Source organism: Pipistrellus kuhlii, unplaced genomic scaffold (genome assembly GCF_014108245.1).
Source record: "Pipistrellus kuhlii isolate mPipKuh1 unplaced genomic scaffold, mPipKuh1.p scaffold_m20_p_20, whole genome shotgun sequence".
NCBI classification, from domain to species: domain Eukaryota; kingdom Metazoa; phylum Chordata; class Mammalia; order Chiroptera; family Vespertilionidae; genus Pipistrellus; species Pipistrellus kuhlii.
The window spans coordinates 12,928,566-12,948,442 of NW_023425516.1; the positions used below are offsets into that span (position 1 = coordinate 12,928,566).

The window sequence follows — 19,877 nt, forward strand, 5'->3', positions numbered from 1 at the left end:
GCAGAAGGCAGCTGATTGATGATTCTCTCTCATCATTGATGTTTCTATCTCTCCCCCTCTCCCTTCCTCTCTCTGAAATCAACAAAAATAAACATTCAAAATAATAAAAAATAAATAAAAGCAATGTGTCCCTGGTCTTATAACCAGGGGACCTTCCTTTCAAAAAAGAAAACAGAAAACTTTTGGAGGAGGGAACAGAAAGATTGTTGTGTTCTTCTGGCTTTTTAGTAATTTCCAAATGCCCACTGATGTGCTCGTTGGAGAGGAACAGCTGAAAGTTGTGCAGTGAAATGAGAAGTGCATCGCCTGAGGAAGTTCAGCAGGAGAGTGTTATAATTCCCCCCAGTGACACTTCCAGGGTATTTGTCACTGCCATCTTCAGACCAACCTTTTTATTTTTTTAAATATATTTTATTGATTTTTTTACAGAGAGGAAGAGAGAGGAATAGAGTTAGAAACATCGATGAGAGAGAATCATCGATCAGCTGCCTCCCGCACACCTCCCACTGGGGATGTGCCCGCAACCAAGGCACATGTCCCTGACCAGATTTGAACCCGGGACCTTTCAGTCTGCGGGCCAACGCTCCATTCATTGAGCCAAACCGGCCCCAGACAACCTTTTTTTTTTTTTTTTGATTGATTATGATATCACATAATTGTCCTCATCCCCCCATTCCCACCCCAAACCCCTCCCCACATATTTTTAAAATATATATATTTTATTGATTTTTTTACAGAGAGGAAGGGAGAAGGATAGAGAGCTAGAAACATCAATGAGAGACAAACATAGACCAGCTGCCTCCTGCACACCCCCCACTGGGGATGTGCCCGCAACCAAAGTACATGCCCTTGACCAGAATCGAACCCGGGACCCTTCAGTCCGCAGGCCGATGCTCTATCCACTGAGCCAAACCGGTTTCGGCTACATACACTTTTGAAGGGGCGCAGCACTCATTACTTGCCTGCCCACAGGTAGCACATTCCTGGGGAGATGCAGCGGTCACTTTTGCACAGAGCATGGAGCGAGGATGGGTGATGGTGAGGCACGAGGCTCTGTGTCTCCGTGAGATGCACACAGAGCCACTGGTCCACACTACACCATGCTGATCAGGGTGCACCCTGTCTCAGCTGATATCAGTAGCCCCCACACCAAGGCAGATGCTACCCCTCGGCCTCCTGGTTTTTCTCACCGGGTTTAGCCTGCTTTGGGGAATAACATGGGCCTTGGACACCGCATCTCCCTGGAGGACCCCTCTATCAGCAGGAGCGCTGTATCACAGCTGTCCTGTCACCCAGGCCTATCTGGGCTCGTCACTATGCTGCCACAGCCAACCGCTAGATGGCACCATTGTTCCATTCCCACTGCGTTCCCCAGGGTCAGGAGGCAGTCCTATGGGCTGTTCTATTAATAAATACACTCCCGGAGTCCGTCCCACAGAAGGCAGCACACGCATCCAGAATGTCCACTGTACGGTCTCCTGACCCATGCTTGCACCTCTCTTCTCAAAATGTATGTCAGACCATTAATAAAAAAACACAGGAGGCCACCACGATGTCCTTCAGTAGGTGAACGGATAGTAAACTGGCACATTAAGGCAATGGAATAGTATTCAGTGCTAAAAAGAAATGTGACACGGGTTTGGCTCAGTGGATATAGTGTCGGCCTGTGGACTGAAGGGTCCCAGGTTTGATTCTGGTCTAGAGCATGTATCTTGGTTGCAAGCACATCTCCAGTAGGGGATGGACCTCGCAGGGGCAACTCCAAGCCCAATACAAATAGCAAATAGAAGCTCCCCTCCCATCCCCCACACACACCATCTACTGGGGATCGAGTCCACAACCTGGGCAGGTGCCCTGACCGGGAATTGAATCAGTGCCCTTTTGGTGCATGGGTCAACATTCAACCACTGGACCACATTGGCCAGGCACTAACCAACTTCTTGACTAAACCAAGTGACCTCAGCCCTGCAACTGGACCTCACCAGAAGATGGACTGTCCCTGGTGATGATCCCAGGTGCAATCATCCCTGATTCATGTACCCCTTCAGATGGCTCCTCCACCTAGACTTCCCCTTCCTCTCCCACTTCCCCTCCTCTTCCTCCTCCTGGGCCCCAACCTCACCTGTCTTTCAAGTCTGGCTCTCTGCTTCCCAGACCTTTGCTCTCCTAACCCCACCCACGGACTGCTGTCCTCGAAGGAGGCATTGCCAAGCATCGGGGTGCGCGTCACCTATGTGTACCGATTGTTGGACACGTCAGCGGCACCACTCGCTCACCTGTTCATCACAGCCTCTCCGCTGGACCTCAAGGAAGCTTTTGTGGAAGCACCACTCTTTCCATCCACTGGCCCCGTCTCCAACTCGCCTTCCCAGTGGGTATAAACTTTTTCCTTTCTTTTTTTTTTTTTTTTTTAATAAAAAATTTATTTACAGAGAGGAAGGGAGAAGGACAGAGAGCCAGAAACATCGATGAGAGAGACATTGATCAGCTGCCTTCTGCACACCCCCTACCAGGGATGTGCCTGCAACCAAGGTACATGCCCCCAACTGGAATCGAACCTGGGACCCCTCAGTCCGCAGACCGACACTCTATCCACTGAGCCAAATCGGTTTCGGCTAAACTCTTAATTGATTCAAACTCAAAACAGACAAACACACAAATAGATAAGACTACCTGAGGAAAAGACCAAGCCGTCAGGTCATGAAATGGAAAAAATCTGGTACCAGAAATCAACTTGTCCTCAAAAAAAAAAAAGAACGAAAATCCACTTCTAACTGTGTAACCATGAACATGAGCCCAGAGCACAGGACCAGAGGGGGCTGCCCGGGGGAGCGGAGGTCCAGGCTTGCCGGTCAGGAGGCCCACTCCCTGGAGGAATAAATGGGGACCCAGGGGCAAGGTTCAGTCCATACCACTCAGGGCCCCGGGACTGCGGGGGGAACGGGGAACGTGGCTGGCGCCCAGGGCGGTGCTGTTATTCGGGCCACGGCAACAGGAAGAAGGCTCACTAATGAGGAACATCTGCCAAGAGAGGAAGGACTTGGGTTTCTCAGGAGGCAGGTAAACAAGGAGCATGAGGAAGAGGGAGGGCAAAGTGGTCCTTCAGGCCCAGCCATTGCTCAGAGCGCAAAATGGGGGCGTCTCCCCACCATCGCTGCCTTTCCTGTGCCCCAGTATACGCGTGGGGCTCGGGGAAATCTCAACTCGCCATTTTCTGAGTGCTTGGTGGGTTGTGTGTTTCCACCGTGTGTGTGCGTGTGTGTGTGTGTGTGTGTGTGTGTGTGTGGAGGCAGGCTGTGCGTGTGCAGAACGCATCTCTTTGTTTCTCTCCGTGCGCGTGCGTGTTTCAGAGCGAGGGCCTGTCTCAGCATTCAGTTGGGTCTGGTGGGCTGTGTGGCTGTTGCAGGCTGTCTGTCTGTCTGTTCCTGTGTTTCTGTTTGTTGTGGGCTGTGTCTGTTTCTTGGTGTGGCTGTTTTATAAGGTATGTGCCTCATGGTTCTCTGGATCTGGCGGTGTGTGTGTGTGTTGCACGGAGTGTAGGGGTCTCAGCATGTCCACCGGTGGAGGGTGTATGTGATTGCCTCTCGGTGTTTTTGGGCTGTGTGTGTGTGTGTGCATTGCAACAAGCATCTCTCCTGGTGTTCCTGTATCTACAAAACATAGTGTGTATTGTGAAGCGAGTCTTTTCTGTTCTGTGCATCATCTGGACTGTGTGTGTGTGTGTGTGTGTGTGTGTGTTGCGGGGTGATGATGCCTCCTGTGTTCCTGTGGGCAGGCTGTACGTGTATGCTTGTTGTAGTTCATGTCTCTCCCAGTGCTTGATTCATCTGGTGTGTGTGTGTGTGTGTGTGTGTGTGTGTGTGCAGAGTCCAAAGTTTCACGATGTGTGTGTGTGTGAGTGTGGTAGATTGTGTTTGTGTTGGAGAGGCAGTGTTTCTTTAAATCATCTCCGTGTTTTTGTGGGTCTGGTGGTGTGTTTTGTGTTGCGAGTGTCTCAGCATTTCTGTGAGTCTGGCAGTGTATGTGTCAGTGTGTGTGTGTGTGTGTGTGTGTGTGTGTGTGTGTGTGCGTGTGTGTGCGTGTGTGTGTGTGTGTGTGTGCGCGCGCTCGCCTGCGTTCCTGTTTGGAACCCGGCTGGGCTCAGGCCTTCTCCAGCCCCACATTCCTCCCGCTCCTTTGTGCTCTGTGCTACAAAAAATATTTGCGTTTTCCACGACTCATAATTTTTCCTCCTCAATCGCTACCAGATGTGGGCCCTGTGGTCCTGGTCCCCATGGCAACGGAGGTTCCAGCAGCCGCGGTTCCTTTTGTGGCGCCTGCCCTGGGAGCTGGCACCGCTGCAGGCCCGAGGGGGGGGGAGCGCATGTCGGACTGGGGGGGTGTTCTGAAGGGCCCCAGCAGCTCCTTCTCCAGAGGGCCACCTGGGGCGGGGGTTCTCAGCCTCGGTCCTGCCTGGCCCCCAGGCCGCAGCCTCTGACCTGCAGGGAGGCCAGGGGCAAGGGCTGGAAGCCGGAAGTTCAGGAAGTGCCCCTCCCCTTCTGGGAGGCAGCCACCCAGAGGGGTCCTGAAGGTTGGGGTCTGGAACAGCTGGAATCTCCCAGGACGGGGGGAGGAGAGACCCCGGGAGAGGCCTGGCTGATGTGACCACTGCTGGTCCAGGCTGGGGGGAGAGGGAGAGGTGGAGCTAACGAGGGGTGAGCGGGTTACAGCAAGTGTGTGGCTTGAACCACTGCACTGTCCACCCCTCTCACCCTCTCAGTCACTGCCCTGCCCTCAGGTTCAGCCGGTCATCTGCTCCCCCCGGCAGATTTTGAACCTGAGTTCTCAGCCCCAGCAGCCGGCATGGCCTGGTGCCCAAAGGGATCAGAGGCCAGCCAGCCGCAGGGCCGGAGCTGGGAGGACACCCAGCTGGCCCGAGGGAAGCAGCGTGTCCCGGAGATTCGGAGCCCATGTGCTGCCTCATCAGGCCAGAAGCAGGGACTGTGTGGATGCCAGCCCTGCCAGATGCCCCCCCCCCACGCCTCCCCTCCCCTCCCCCCACCCATGGCATGAGGCTGTCTCCACGCAGGTGGCGGGGTCCCTGTGTGGGTCACTGAAGGCAACCCCAATGTGGTATCCAGCCAGAGGCCAGAGAGCTGCCAGGTGAGACCCCGAGGTGTCAGCGTTGGTCAGACTCCTGTGGAGCTGCGGTCCACGGGGCAAGGGAGTTGGAGGGGGAAGGGAGGAGGCTGGAGAATCCTGACAGAATCTCCTGATCCAAATGGCTGGGAAAGAGGCCCAATAGGCAGAGGCAGGGAGAGAGGAGTCCAGAGACATGAGGCTCTGTAGCTCTGAAGGGCCCTTGGGAGGCCAGTGGAGACACTGGGAGACAAGTGGCAAGAGAGAAAGAAGGTCAGGCCAGAGAGTGTGTGTGTGTCAGGGGGTGGGGGTGGGGGCTGTGTTTGAGGCCCGCCAGGGCTCTGGGCCAGGCCCACTTCCCTCCTTCTACCCCCAACACCCTCAAACCGGCGGGGCGGGCGGTGAGAGTTTCCGGCCGAGGACAAGGAGCCCATTGAGGCGGACAGCGGGGCTCTGTGCAGTGCCCGGCGGCCGTGTTTGTGCCAGATGAGGCCGGGCTGGAGGCTGTGCCCGTGGCCCACTGCCCCCTGGCCCCGGCCTCTGACCTGACCCAGCCACACCAAACAGCTCGGAGCCCCAAGGGTAACAACAGTGGCCAGAGGGGAACACACAGATCAGGCCAGGTCAGAGGCAGCCCCGCACACCCACTCCTTATCCTCCACCTGATTGGTTCTGACCCACTGGTCATCCTGGGAGGATGGGGAGGGCCAAGGTGGGTACGTGGGAAATTAACGTGATAAATGAATGATGGGCAGATGCGCACGACCTGGCTTCCAACGTGGTCCCGGGAGACCCATCCCTGGCCTCCCAGGCTCTGCTCAGGGTAGGGGCCCTGGGGGTGTGAGTGCCAGCTTGGCGGCAGCCTCGTCCTAGGCTCCGCAGACAGGAAGCAGTCAGAGCTCAGAGGGGGGAAAGGCACTTTATTAAGAAAGCTTTGGCCAAGCCCCTGCCGGGAGGAGCCCATCCTGGGGCACCCGGATGAGGTGGGAGCAGCCCTGCTGGGGGCCTATAAATATGTCTCCTCCTCAGGCTACTGGAGCGCCCCTGGGATCCCCACCAGCGGGTGGCGTGGCGGGGAGACCATCAAAACCAGCTGACGGCCAAGGGGCCCGGGCTGGGAAGGCTGGGACGGCGGGCGCAGAAGGGAGGGTGGGGAGGATCGGGCCCTGGGTGCTGAGCCTCCTGAGGAGCAGAGGCCAGCCCTCCTCCCCAGGCTCAGGCCAACCAGAGACCCTGATGCCCCCCAGGGGAAAGGGCCTGGGGCTGCGGGGCAGGAAAGGGGATTCCAGCCAGAGGCGCCAGGCCCCGGCGGTGAGAGGCGGACCGGGCAGAGTGCTCTGGCCACGACCAAGGAGCAGGCAGGGCCGGCCCGGTGAGAGGCGGTCTCCGGGCAGAACCCTCCCGTCCGGGCCTTTGAGACCCCGGCGGGCCTGACCCTACAAAGCTCGGCCAATGCGAAGGGAGCTCAGCTAAGCGCCAGGCAGGCCTGGACCAATGGGAGCGAGACGCCGCTGGGGCCTGAGCCAATGAGACGCGCGATCCCGTCAGGACTTGGGGGCGGGGCCCCGCACCCCCGCGAGGCCTGTGCGCCTAGGAGGTCGCGGAGCACTGGCTGGGCGGCAAGCGGCGCTGCGAAGCCGCCAGGCGAAGCTGCGGGCGCGGCCGCCGGCTACAGGGTGGGCGCGCCCGCTGCTTCCCGGCTCTTCTTGCGCGGCGGCTTCTGGATGGGGGTCCTCTTCCGGGGGGTGTCGGGTAGGGGTGCGCCGACCGCCGCCGCCGCCTTCTCGGGCCCCGGGGCCTCGGGCGCGGGGGTCGTGAGGGCCGGCGGCGAGGCCGGCAGCACCGAGCGCTTGGCCTTCTGCGGCGGCGCCGGCTTCTCGCGGGGGCCGGGCGTGCCCGGGGCGCCCTCGGCGCGGCCCAGGCTGCGAGTCTTGTCGCGCAGCTCGGCGGCCAGCATGGAGGCGGCCTCGGGCGCGCTGCGCGGGGGGCCACCGGCGTCCGTGGGCTCGGCGAGGCCAGGCCCGCGGCCCCGCGCCCGAGCCCGGGGCGGGGAGGGCGCGGCTGCGGCGGCCAGGGCCGGCTCCTCTTCGGCCAGCCCCGGGGGCCGCGGCGCCGCCGGGTCCTGGGTCCGGGAGCTGCCCGGCTCTTCGGGCCGCGCCGCCGAGGTGTCGCTGGGTGTCCGTTTCCGCTTGCTGGGGCTGGGCGCCACCTCGAGGCCCAGGGATGGCGGCGAAGGCGCGCGGGCAGCGCCTGGCTTGCCGCCGTGAATCCAGGACACCTTGGGCTTGGTGGCGGGGTCGGGCGGCGGCGGCTTCCTGCGCTCCGGCGACGGCGAGAGCGACAGGCCCCCCGCCTCGCCCCGGGCCCGGGCCGGCCGGGCCTCGCGCCGGGCCACGCACGCGTACAGCGCCCCGCCCGGCCCCTCCGCGCTGGACGCGGACCGCTCGCTGTCGGAGGACACGGGCAGGGGCGCCTCCTCCGCTGGCGCCGCCGGGGTGGTCGCGGGCGCGGGGGCCTCCGCTGGGGCGGCAGGGACTTCCCGGTCTCGGCTCTCGGTTGCCGCCTCTGACAGAGAAGGAGCGGGGCGGTCACCGCAAACAGAAACAGTGTCCGAGCCATCCAGCCTCCAGACCTTCGCTGGGGCATCGTCCTGGCATCCAAAACGCTAACCTCAAATCAAGTTCTTAGCCCCCCGAGCTGTGGCTGAGTGGGAGGGGGAAGGAGGGGAGAGTGTGAAAAGCACGTTCCCAGCTAAAGCTCCATCCAACCTCAGCCTGGCCTTGGCCTCCACCCCGCCCCACCCCCCAGGGTGCGGGGGACTCACACCCTGCCCCCTTCGGGTCCCGGCACTCACTGGGGCCGGTGGACACCGGGGCTACTCCCTTCTGCCTCCCGGGGCTCGCGCACATCATCATCCCCTTTTCCTTCTCTGGAGGCCACCCACCAGCATCAAATGTAACCCTTTAACACCTGCACAGGGATTACGTCTCCTTTAGAAGAGAACCGGTTTGGCTCAGTGGATAGAGTGTCGGCCTGCGGACTGAAAGGTCCCAGGTTTGATTCCGGTCAAGGGCATGTACCTTGGTTGCAGGCACATCCCCAGTGGGGGGTGTGCAGGAGGCAGCTCATTGATGTTTCTAACTCTCTCTCCCTCTCTGTAAAAAAATCAATTATATATATATATATATATATATATATATATATATATATATATATATATATTTTTTTTTTTTTTTTAAGAGAGAAGGCTTCTAAGGCTCAGATTAGTCACCTGCCCAAGGTCACCCAGGTGGGTGGTCAGGGTAGGAAAGAAGCCAGAATCTCAGCCAGTCAGGCTCCTTCCTGCTGCTTGTGGGCAAAGGTGTGTGCCCATATTTTGTAGACCTGCCCTCCTTCAGCTCCTCCTACTCAGGCGCAGAACCTTCTTTCTACCTGGCCCCTCCCCCAGAAGTGAATCTGGGTGCGGTTAGAGAAGAGAGAGCCACCTATCTCCCCAGACCCCGCCTCAGCTCAATGCAGGGCAGCACGGAACCGCTCTGCGGCCTCCGCTGAGTCCAGCCCCCGTGAACAGCGTCCCCACTCCTCTCCATGCCGCCTGCACCCAGAGCACAGCTTTCTTCTAAGCTGGGACATTCCCCGGGCTGAGGGAGGCTTAGGCAGTGCAGGGCTCACCCTCGTGGGGCACGCAGTACACAGGGCCTTCGTCAGTGGTGTCGAAGGAGGAGAAGGAGGCCCGGGAAGACCAGGACGGGGAGGGCTGCTCCAGCCCGGAGGGTGGCTCCAGGAAGCTGCAGTTGAGCGTGTTATCCAGGTCGTGGTGGGCCACTAGGGAGAGAGGGAGGCACGGACGGCTAACCTCCTGCCCTGCCTGTGAGCCTGTGCCCTCTCCACAGCCCTCCGGCCACAAATGATGGAGCACCAGCCCTACCCTCCTGTGGGTGGTGCAGGCGATTCAACCGGCAGAGTGATAATAGAAGCAGAACCCCTCACCCAGGGCCCTTTGGCAGGGCAGAGGGTTCCAGAAAGGACCCAGGGCACTTCAGGGGGTCCAAGCAGGACCCCCTCCTGCCAACTGGTGCCAGCAATTCCCTTGCACAGGTGCCCCAACTTCAGGTGAACACACCAACTTATGCTCCTACAAACTGGGGAGTGGGGGGAGGTGCTGTCCCTCCCAGATGTCCACACACCCTCACGGCACCCCAGATGCAAGCACTCAGAGCCCAAAGCCTCCCCAGCTGCCTGCACACCGAGGCCTCCTGCCTTCTGCCTCCCCGGGCTCGCGCACATCACCATCACCTTTTCCTTCCCTTCGGCCGCACCCTCCCTCCACGCCCACCCACATCCACAACATTGGGGCCCAGCATTTCCCCACGCCGACACCTTCACACCCATTTCCCAGCAGCCTCTTGCGCAAGCAGGCGTTCCCCCAGAGACCCCGTGTGGGCGTCTTTACCTACGACCTTGGGCAGCTTCTGCCTGCGGAGCGGGATCCGGGGAAGCTTCATGCTGATGCGGCTGAAGCGCCCGCACAGTCGTTTTGGCGGCTTCTTCCTCCCCAGCGACAGCTCCCTGCGGGGCGGGGCGGGGGCGGAGCCTGAGCTGGGGGCGGGGCCTGAGCGAGGGAGGCTCGTTCTCCAAGGGACATAAAGGGTGTGGCCTGAGCCAAGGGGCGTGTCTGGGGCGGGGCTAGGACCGGGCGGGGCTAGGGCCGGGCGGCGGGGACACACGCGCGCGCGTAGGGAAAGGTCCCGCAGCGCGACCAACTGGGTGGGTGCGTCCAGAGAGAGCCGGGCCGCACGGGGCCTCCCCTGTGCGCCGGGCCTCACCTGTGCGCGGGGTCCTTGCCACGGCAGGCGCAGCAACAGCCCAGTAGCGACAGCAGCAGACCCAGGAGCAGGGCGAGCAGCGCGCCCGCGCCCATCACTCCCTTGCGCTGGTTGGTCTCTGTCGGGTGTTAGGATTAGTAGGGTGCCAGCCACCTCTCCACCCCGCCCCCCGCCAGCCAGCACTCCTCACGACCTGACGCCCCGCTCACCCACTCACCCAGGCGGCAGGCACCAGTGACTGGGTCGCACGAGTCCTCATGGCAGCTGCAGGCCTGGGCGCAATCCACCCCGTGCAGCCCGGGCGGGCACGTCAGGTTACAGCTGGGACGGAGGCGCAGGTTCAGGGAGGGGCCGCTGCGACCCTCCGCGATGCCTCCCGCCCTGGCTCCTGCGGCAAGCTAAGCCCCTCTCCTGGAGGCCTGTTCTCTAGGAACCGATGCCCACCGCCACTTCCGGGCACATAGTCCGCAGCCCGTGTTTTATAAATGAAGGTGTGTGCACACCAGTGGGAAGGGGCCTGGCGGAAAGTGGGGGTCCCTGCTCGCTCTACACCAGCTCAGGTTCACCTGAGGAGCCCACTGGCCACAGGCCGAACTGGACGTCGGATTCAAAGCGCCTGTTGGCATTCCTTAGCTGAGGTAAGGGGGCCAACGTTGAAGGGTCAAGCCTTGGTCCCCTGGGCGTCTGGCTGGAGCCCTGTGTGGGAGGCTCACACCCCACCCCCTTCGGGTCCCGGCACTCACTGGGGCCCGTGGACACCGGGGCTACACAGGCAGCGCCCGGACTGGAAGTCGCAGTGGCCGCTGCCGCAGTCCACGCACACGAACGCGCAGTCCTCGCCGTACGTGCCATTGCTGCACTTGTTCTCGCACCTCCAAACGCGGGGAGGAGGGAGGGTTAGGGGAAATGGGGGCGAACGAACCCAAGCCCACCTTGCCCCCCACAAAGGGCCTCAGGGGAGGCGGGGCGGTGGGGCCGTGGGGCCGTGGGACCGGGACCCGTTAGGGCACCGGCACCGGGTGCTCACCGGTCGCCGATCCAGCCCGCGTTGCAGCGCGTGCACTTGCCGGTGACGTGGTTGCAGGCGTGGCCGTCGCGGCACGGCGGGCAGCGGTGGCTGCAGCCCTCGCCGTAGAAGCCGGCGGCGCAAGGCTGGTCGCACTTGGTGCCGTTCCAGCCGGGCTCGCAGGTCACGCAGCGGCCGTCCGTCACCGTGCACGGCTGCTGGTCCTTGCACTGCCCGCACCTAGGGAAGGGGCGGGAGGCTAGGCGGGGCCCTGAGCCACCTAACCCCGCCTCCTATGGCGGCCTGCCCTCCTTCCCCTCCTCCCCATCCCCTCCCCTCTCCTCTCCTTCCCTCTCCCCTCTCCTCCCGCTCCATCCCTCCCGGCCGGGCCCGCGCCCACCTGCGGCGGCAGCCCAGGCCGTAGGAGCCGGCGGGGCACGTCTCCCGGCAGTACTTGCCGCGGAAGCCCGGCTCGCAGGCGCACGTGCCGTCCACGGGGCTGCAGCGGCCGCGGAAGCACTGGCAGTAGCGCTCGCAGCGCGCGCCGAACGTCCGCTCGCGGCACTGGCAGCGGCCGCTCTGCTGCTCGCAGGGGGACGCGTTGCAGGCGCACTGGTTGTTGCAGCTGCGGCCCCACCAGCCGGCGTGGCACAGGCACGCGCCCGTCTGCGGGTCGCAGCGCGACGTGGCGCTGCAGTAGCAGGCGCTGGAGCACTGCGCGCCCCACCAGCCCGGCTCGCAGCGGCACGCGCCGCTCCGCGGGTGGCACGCGCCGTGCTGGCACTGGCACGCGTGCTCGCAGCGCGCCCCCCAGCGCCGCGCGTGGCACGTGCACTGGCCGGTCACGTCCTCGCACTGCCCGTGCGGGTGGCAGACGCACAGCTCCTTGCAGTCGGGCCCCCAGAACTGGCGCGGGCACTCTGCGGGGAGGAGCGGGGAGAGTGGCAAGGCCCCAGCACTCTGGAGGGGGCCTGGGGCCCTCCCTGAACCTGCCAAAGTCCCCCTCCTCCCGCCCCAACCCCTCCTCCCCACCCGGCGGCTTCAGGGAACCGGCTCTCACGCTGGATCGGGTTCCCGGATCAGGCGCCACTCACTCACAGGCCACGCCCACCGCACTCACAGACCACGCCCCCTCCCTAGACTCCCGCCCCACGGCCCCCCGCGCTCACTGGTGTCGCAGTTGGCACCGAAGTAGCCATGGCGGCAGCGGCACTCGCCCGGCCGCACGCACACCTCGTTCTCCGAACACGTGGAGTTGCCTTCGCACACCGCTGCGGACAAGAGGGGGCCCTGAGCTCAGCTCTGCGTCCAGCCCCCACACTATCTCTCCGCTGCTCCGTAGCCCCCCCTCGGGACCTTACGCCCCACCGCCCAGGTCCCCAGGATGTCCCACTCACCGATCCCACACTCGTCCCCCTGCTGCTTCCAGCCGGCACAGCACACGGGCTCCTGGGAGCTGCGGGCAGAGAGAGGAGCCTGAGCCCCAGTCCCCATCCTGGCAGGGGCTTCCCTGCGACCTCCGCTCTGCCGTGGGGGGCGGGGGCAGGGGCGGTGTATGGCCCTGCTGTGTACTGGGGCCAGGGACTAGTGTAGATTTGGGAGAGCAGCAGCGAATGTGACACACAAATTCCAGCCCTCCAAGTGCATGACACCAGGAGGTGCAGAGGACAGACCACCCACAGGCCTAGCTTCTACTGTGGTTCCTCGAAAATAAGACATCCTCCGAAAATAAGACCTAGCGCATGGAAAGATAAGACATCCCCTGAAAATAAGACCTAGCGCAACTTTGGGAGAAAAAGTTAATATAAGACACTGTCTTATTTTCGGGGAAACGGTAACAACTTCCCAGTTCTCTCTACCACCCACAGGTTGAGGACCGCTAGCAGGGTCGCCTAAGACCATTGGAAAACACAGATATTGACATGATGATTCATAACGATAGATCCTCCCTTTCTCCAACTGATGGACAGAGAATGATGTCAGCTCCACCTGCAGCCGGACATTCCTGAGCACCTAACCAGGCACTTTATATGGATTGTACATTGAGCCGCCAATCAGCACCTGCCGAATACCCTAAGACCCCAATTCCCAAGTCGCTCATCATGTGCCTTCCATGAAATGACCAATCAGCGTGTGCTGAGTGCCCTAAGCCCCGTCCCTTCTCTTTCCTCCCCTCAAAAGGCATGTTCACTCCGGCACATGTGCTCTCTCCTTGGAAGCTAGCCGGGCAGGGGTCTTCTCCACCAATAAAGTTTGTGTCCTGGCATCCCGCTCTCCGGCCCCTCTGCTTCATCTTTCACAGAACAGTAGCCAAATTATAGTTAGGAAGTAGCAACGAAAATAATTTTATGGTTGGGGGGTCACCACAACATGAGGAACTGTATTAAAAGGTCTTGGCATTAGAAAGGTTGAGAATCACTGAAACCGGTTTGGCTCGGTGGATAGAGCGTCTGCCTGCGGATTGAAGGGTCCCAGGTTCGATTCCGGTCAAGGGCATGTACCTTGGTTGCGGGCATATCCCTAGAGGGAGGTGTGCAGGAGGCAGCTGGTCGATGATTCTCTCATCGATGTTTCTAACTCTCTATCCCTCTCTGTGAAAAATCAGTAAAATATATTTTTTTAAAAAGGTTGAGAATCACTGCAGTCTACAGAGTCTCCCCATCCCACCCAATTCTCTATAACCTCCTCCCCCAGCCCCTGGCCCTGAGAAAGAGACCTCAGATGCCTGTCTCAGGAGGGGCAGCAGTGACGTAGGGGCTGGGGAGAGGTCCCTTGGCCTCCAGGACCTGCTCAAGTGTGGCATTCTGAAGTGCCAAGGCGGATGGGCAGCCTCTGGGTGAGGTGGGTAGACAGTGAGGCATCCACTCAGTGGGGGTGCCTCCTAGAGGGGCAGGGCACACCGGGGGGTTCTCCCCATGAGCAAGGGAGATGAGATGGGGAGGTCTCCAAGGCAAACGCTGAGGTGCAGGAAAGAGATAGTAAAGCACCTACTTACATGTTTTTAAAATCTTGTTTAATTTTATTTGGCTTTACAAGGTACAAGTCACCTCAGCGGGAGGCAAATACTTTAGAACTGTCACGTTTCAGGGTAGTACAGCGTCCAAAACTCTGATGGGGTGTGTCGGCATGAAGGTTTGGAGGCTGAGAAGGAACAGATGCTCAGATGCAGGGTCACAGGGCCCCATGGAGCCTAGAAGAATTTCATCCAAATCCTAAAGGCACACAGCAGCCATTCACATGTTAGAGAAAAGGCGTGCGCTTCTCCGAAGGATATGAACCCGGATGGGAAGAGGTTGGGAGGGGCCCCAGGACCCTGGGTGAGGGGTCCAGGCTGGGAAGGGAAAGGCTGCCCCACAGCACCCCCCTCAGAAGATGCCCCAGGTCCCCAGGATGTTCTAGGACACCTGGAGGGTGCTGGACATCCCCCAACAAAATAACTCCATTCTCCCTCAGGCCCAAGACGTAGGACCTGGGAACAGGATCCATAAAAACTTTGAAGTTGCCGTAACCGGTTTAGCTCAGTGGATAGAGCGTCAGCCTGCAGACTGTAAGGTCCCAGGTTCGATTCCAGTCAAGGGCATATACCTTGGTTGCCGGCACATTCCCAGTAGGGGGTGTGCAGAAAGCAGCTGATGGATGTTTCTAACTCTCTATCCCTCTCCCTTCCTCTCTGTAAAAAAAAAAAAAAAAAAAAAAAAAAAATCAATAAAATATATATATTTTAAAAACCCTCAAAGTGGAGGAAGGGGGCTCGGCTTATTTTCCACAAATTGAACCTGGTACCTGACACAGGGAACACAAAGGCCTGGCTTCTCCTGACCCCCCCCCCCCCAAGGCTGCCCCGAGGCTCCCAGAGCCCGTCTAAAAGTAGTCCCATCACCCTCTGCCTTTCCTGCCAGTGCTGAGCCCAAGTCCCTGGGAGGAGAGCCTCTTCGGGGTCTGTCCTCCTGCAGGCAGCCTCGCCAGAGGGCCTGCTGGAATGGTCCTGGGAGTGCCGACCTCCTGCCTGCCCGCATGACTCTCTGGGTAAGAGCTCGATTTAGGCCCTAACCGGTTTGGCTCAGTGGATAGAGCGTTGGTCTATGGACAGAAGGGTCCCAGGTTCAATTCTGCTCAAGGGCATGTACCTTGGTTGCAGGTACATCCCCAGTGGGGAGTGTGCAGGAGGCAGCTGATCGATGTTTCTCTCTCATCAGTGTTTCTAACTCTCTATTTCTCTCCTATCTTCTCTGCAAAAAAAATTCAATAAAACATACTTAACATTTTAAAAATATATTTTATTGATTTTTTACAGAGAGAGGAAGGGAGAAGGATAGAGCCAGAAACATTAATGAGAGAGAAACATCGACCAGCAGCCTCCTGCACACACACACACACCCCCACCTTGGATGTGCCCTTAACCAAGGCACATGTCCTTGACCAGAATCGAACATGGGACCCCTCAGTCCGCAGGCCAATGCTCTATCTACTGAGCCAAACCTGTTTTGGCTTAAATTTTTTTTAAATATATATATATATATATATATATATATATATATATATATATATATATATATATATATAAATAAAATTAAATAAAAGAGCCCGTTTTAGGGCCCCAGTAAGCTGGATTTGGTGCCTGCATCTGCCACTTGCTATGTGACCTTGGACACAGAACTTAACCTCTCTGAGCTTCAGGCTCCTTATCCGGAGCCCATGGCTTTGGCAGGAAGATTAAACCAAGATGTCTCAAGCACAAACTAAGAGCTCAGCCAAAACTGCAGCTCGCTCCCAGCCCATGCTGAACGGGCTTCAGGCTCCCATACCAGTTGCCTCTCCCTGCCCCCTGGAACACCCTCCTCTGGCTTCTCCGCCCCCAGGCTCTCTCCTCTCTGGAGGCTCACGGGTCCCCTCTACATGTGGGCAATCCAAGCCTGGAGCCCTGGCCAGGGGGCCCTCCTTCCAACACCGCCCACCACAGCGAGGGAGGCGGAGTCCCCGAGCTGTCCCTGACTCCGGCTCTCACACACTCCATCCACTGGCTCTACCCCTCAAACTGGTCTAGGATGGCACAGGCCCTGCTCTGCCCCGGCCCTGGAAGGACCAACCTGGCTCTCCCTGATTTTTTTTTCATTTATTTTTTATAATAAATCTTTATTGTTCAGGTTATTACAGGTGTTCCTCTTTTCCCCCCTTCATAGCTCCCCTCCACCTGATTCCTCACCCCACCCCATGCCCTTACCCCTGCTACTGTCTTCATCCATAGGGGTAAGATTTTTGTCCGATCTCTTCCTCTGAGGATCGTCATAGAAAGGGAGTGGACTGACAATCCTGATTTTTCCTGATCCCCTAAATGGCCCCTCTTTCTGGCCCCCACCCCTGCCCCTAGTTCCTATGCCACTTGAGAGTCAACCCTTGTCAGATGCGAGCCCTCCTCTGTGCAAAGCCCCAGGGGAGCTCCCATGGCCCTCAAAACACTCACATCTTTAGAGCAGTGGGCAGACCCTGCTGCGGGCAGACCCCACTGTGGTCGGCCACCCTTACTCCGGCCTCTCCACCACCATCCCCCTCCCAAGCTCTGCCCAGCCCCCAGGGTCCTCCAGCAGGCGCTCTGCACGCAGAGCCTCACCCTGGACACCACAAGGCACTGCCTCCTCTTCCGTGGGCCTCTGGGGGCTCCCAGATCACCCCCAGGGAAACAGCACTCCCCAGCGGAACACCGCCTAGCGCTTGGGAGATGGCCCAGGATTTGCTGTAAGCTCCCTCCACCACCGGGGCAAGGGTACAAGGGTGCGTGTCTCCCCTGCGGCGTCCCTGCGCCAGCCATAGGCCTGGCACACAGGAGGGATGGGATGTGGGGAAAGGGAACTGCTGTGGGAGAGTAACAGAAAGAGCCCAGTGCAGGGTGGGCAGCCCCAGCCATGACTGGAGTCACCCCTCCCCTGCAGGAGGCCCGGAGAGGCGAAGGGATTTGCCCAGGGCCACGCAGCGTGAGAGAGGGAGCAACAGGATTCGAAGCCCAAACCCGAGCTCTTGGCTAGTAGAAAAGGCCGGTTTGGCTCAGTGGATAGAGCGTCGGCCTGAGGACTGAAGGGTCCCAGGTTCGATTCCGGTCAAGGGCATGTACCTTGGTTGCGGGCACATCCCCAATGGGGGGTGTGCAGGGGGCAGCTATCCCTTTCCCATTCTCTCTGTAAAAAATCAATAAAATATATTAAAAGGAAAAGAAAAGGAAAAGAAAAAAAAGAAAAGGCCGCCCAATGGGGAAGTCTCCGGGCTGTGGGCTGCGGGGAGTAGGGGCGAAGGGCTCAGGCTTCTGACTGCTCCAGCGGCCACCGGCTCCCCAGCACCGACCCCCGGGGAGGAACAGCTGAGGCCGGAGGCAGCGACCCGCCCTCCCCCTCCAGGCGGGCCCCGCCCGCCGCCGCCGCGGCCGCATTCCTGGGGCCGGGAGGCCCGGGAGGCTGTGTCGGCGTCGATGCGAAGCAGATGGCGGGCCCGGCGGCCCCCGCCCCGGAGGCGGGGCTCGCGGCGGGGAGGGGTCTGCGCGCCCCGGGATCCGAGCTCGGAAACCCCGCGCGGCCCCTCGCAGCCCCTTGTCTGGGGCGCCGGCCGAGCCCCCGGACGCGGCCTCCCAGCGCGCTGCGGCCCGGGGCGCCCCGACGGGACCCGCTGGGAGCCCCGCCGCGGCCCCTGCAGCGGCCCGCCCGCCGGCTCCGGGCCCCGGAGCGGAGATGCCCTGACCTCGCCTTGGCCTCCGGCGGGCCGACCAGGTCCTCCGACTCTGGTGCCGGGTCCCAGCAGCCCGCCCTCTGATGTCCGCCCTCCGGGACGGCCCCACACCGGCTTCCCCTCCCGGGAGTTTCACGTCCTCGGACCCGGTACCCGTCATTGTCCTTTCCACTCCCGCGTCGGGTTCACAGGCTCCTCGGCGCCCACCTCCATCCCCGCCCTCTCCCGCCGCGCCCGCTCTTTCCAAGAAACACACCGGACCGGTCCTCCCCCCCAGGCCTCCGGCTCCAGCGGCCCGACCCTCATCCTCCCTCCTAACCCGACTCACACATCCCGCCGCCGCGGGCCTTTGCACAAACCAGTCCGTCCGCCCGGAATGCCTTTCCCAGGCTTCTCCCTCGGGCCTCAGACCCCGCCCAAGGCTCCCTTTCCCCGGGTCTGAGAGCTCGGACCCCGGGTCCCCGCTCCCGGCGCCCACGGCACCCCGGTCTCCCCTCCGCCTGCTTCTCGCGGGGGGGGGGGGTCCCCTCGGATGCTCCGTCGTGGCGCGGCGCCCAGGCTCGGCCTGGAGCGGAGCCGGCGTCGGCGAGGGTGGCTGGCCGGAGGGGCCGGCGCAGGGAGGTCCCGGATGCCACCCTCCCCCAGGCCGGGCAGCCCCTCTCCGCGGCCCCGCGCGTCCTCCGCGGCCTCCCTCCCCCGCCAGGCCGGCTCCTACCCGGGCGCACGGCACACGTTGCGGCCGCGCGGGTTCAGCTCTTCGGGCGCCGCGGGGCCGGGCAGCAGCCAGAGCAGCAGCAGCAGCGGCAGCAGCGGCGGCGGCAGCGGCCCCCCGGCTCCCCGGCGCCGCGCCGGCCCGGCCCCCCGGGACCCTGCGCCCTCCATGTGGCGCGGGGCAGGCGCGGGGCGGGCGCGGGCGCGGGTGCGGCCGCAGCGAGAGCGGCCGGAAGCGGAGTGCGTGGCCGGGCGGGGGGCGGCAGGAGGGGCGCCGGGCCGGGCAGGAAATTCCACATCGGCTCCCTGATCCCGGGCCAGCCGCGGCCGGCCAGGCGGCAGCGCCCGCCCCGCGCGCCAGACCCCACCCTCCGGCCGCGCCCCCGCCCCTGCGCGCGGCCCCCGCCCCCACGCGGCCGCTCTCAAACTTGGGGCGAACTTGGAGGCCAGCCGAGCGTCGGTGTGGGGAGAGGGGGGGCCACGGGGGCCCACCCGAGGAGCCTTCGGTCGCCTCGGTATTTCCCTTTCCTCCCCAGACCTTGTGGAGAAGACACCGCTGCGAAGGGAGCTGGGGGACAAGAGCGCGACGCAGCACCGAAGTGCCCCTTGTCCCCAGCGTCTCGAATAGGCCATGGGAGGGTGTCCCACAGACAACCCAGGTCATGCCTGCAAGCCCGCCTCTGCTACACTGCCCCCCTCACTTCCCCAGCCCTGGGGTGTCCAGCTGGGTGGTCAGCTTCTTCTGCACACTCCATGCAAAGCCTGCAGTGGACGGAGCAGGATGCTGGAGGCCTGTGGATAGACTTGGTCTGGACCAGAGAGGCCTGGGGTGGGGGTAGGGGTGGGGCTGGATGTTCTCGTAGGGGTGAATTGGAGAGATGGCAGGGAGATAGAATGGCCCAGCCATGGGCTCCAACAGAATGTGGGGGAAAGGCAGAGGAAGCAGGTGGAAGGGCTCTGGGACAGAGACCCTGCAATCCTTGTCAGGGGTTGAAAGGGTCTAGGGAACCTGGGAGGATGATTCTGCTTGAGAAGGCTGCTGGATCAGAGGGAAAAGTGCAGGGGTGGCCACGGCTGGAGAGGACTCCTGCATCAGGAGAGCAGGGGTGACAGCACAGAGCAGAGCAGGGGCAGCAAGGAAAGAAGAAGGGGAACAAGATTAAGAGGAACAGGGCCAGAAAGGAACTTACTACAGACTGATTCATTTGCCTCTCAGCATAATCATTATGGCTTGTCTCCGTTCTTATAAGGGTATTTTCCGTTCTTATAAGGGTATTTCTTGGATCCCATGATCTCAAGCATCTAGAGGAAATAATGAACAACATAAACTGATGGACAAAAACAGACCCAGAGACAGGGAAGCATTGATCAGATCTCCAACCTCAGAGGGAAGGTAGGAGAGGGAGGGGTAAAGAGGAAGAGATCAACCAAAGGATTTGTGTGCATGCATATAAACCTAACCAGTGGTCATGGACAACAGGGGGGTGGGAGCATACGTGGGGAGG

At 61.0% G+C, this 19,877-nt stretch overlaps 1 protein-coding gene across 1 annotated transcript; it reads right to left on the reverse strand.

Moving 5' to 3' along the window:
* Positions 1 to 6,020: 6,020 nt before the first annotated feature.
* Positions 6,021 to 18,708, reverse strand: SCARF2 (scavenger receptor class F member 2). Its single transcript, XM_036449515.2, has 11 exons — positions 18,377 to 18,708; positions 12,348 to 12,406; positions 12,120 to 12,221; positions 11,351 to 11,870; positions 10,972 to 11,190; positions 10,688 to 10,816; positions 10,162 to 10,265; positions 9,945 to 10,062; positions 9,572 to 9,687; positions 8,791 to 8,943; positions 6,021 to 7,683 (listed from the first exon to the last, which is right to left on the reverse strand). Exons 1-11 carry the CDS (start codon positions 18,541 to 18,543, stop codon positions 6,788 to 6,790), a joined length of 2,583 nt encoding a protein of 860 aa, XP_036305408.1. The 5' UTR covers positions 18,544 to 18,708; the 3' UTR covers positions 6,021 to 6,787.
* Positions 18,709 to 19,877: the final 1,169 nt, after the last annotated feature.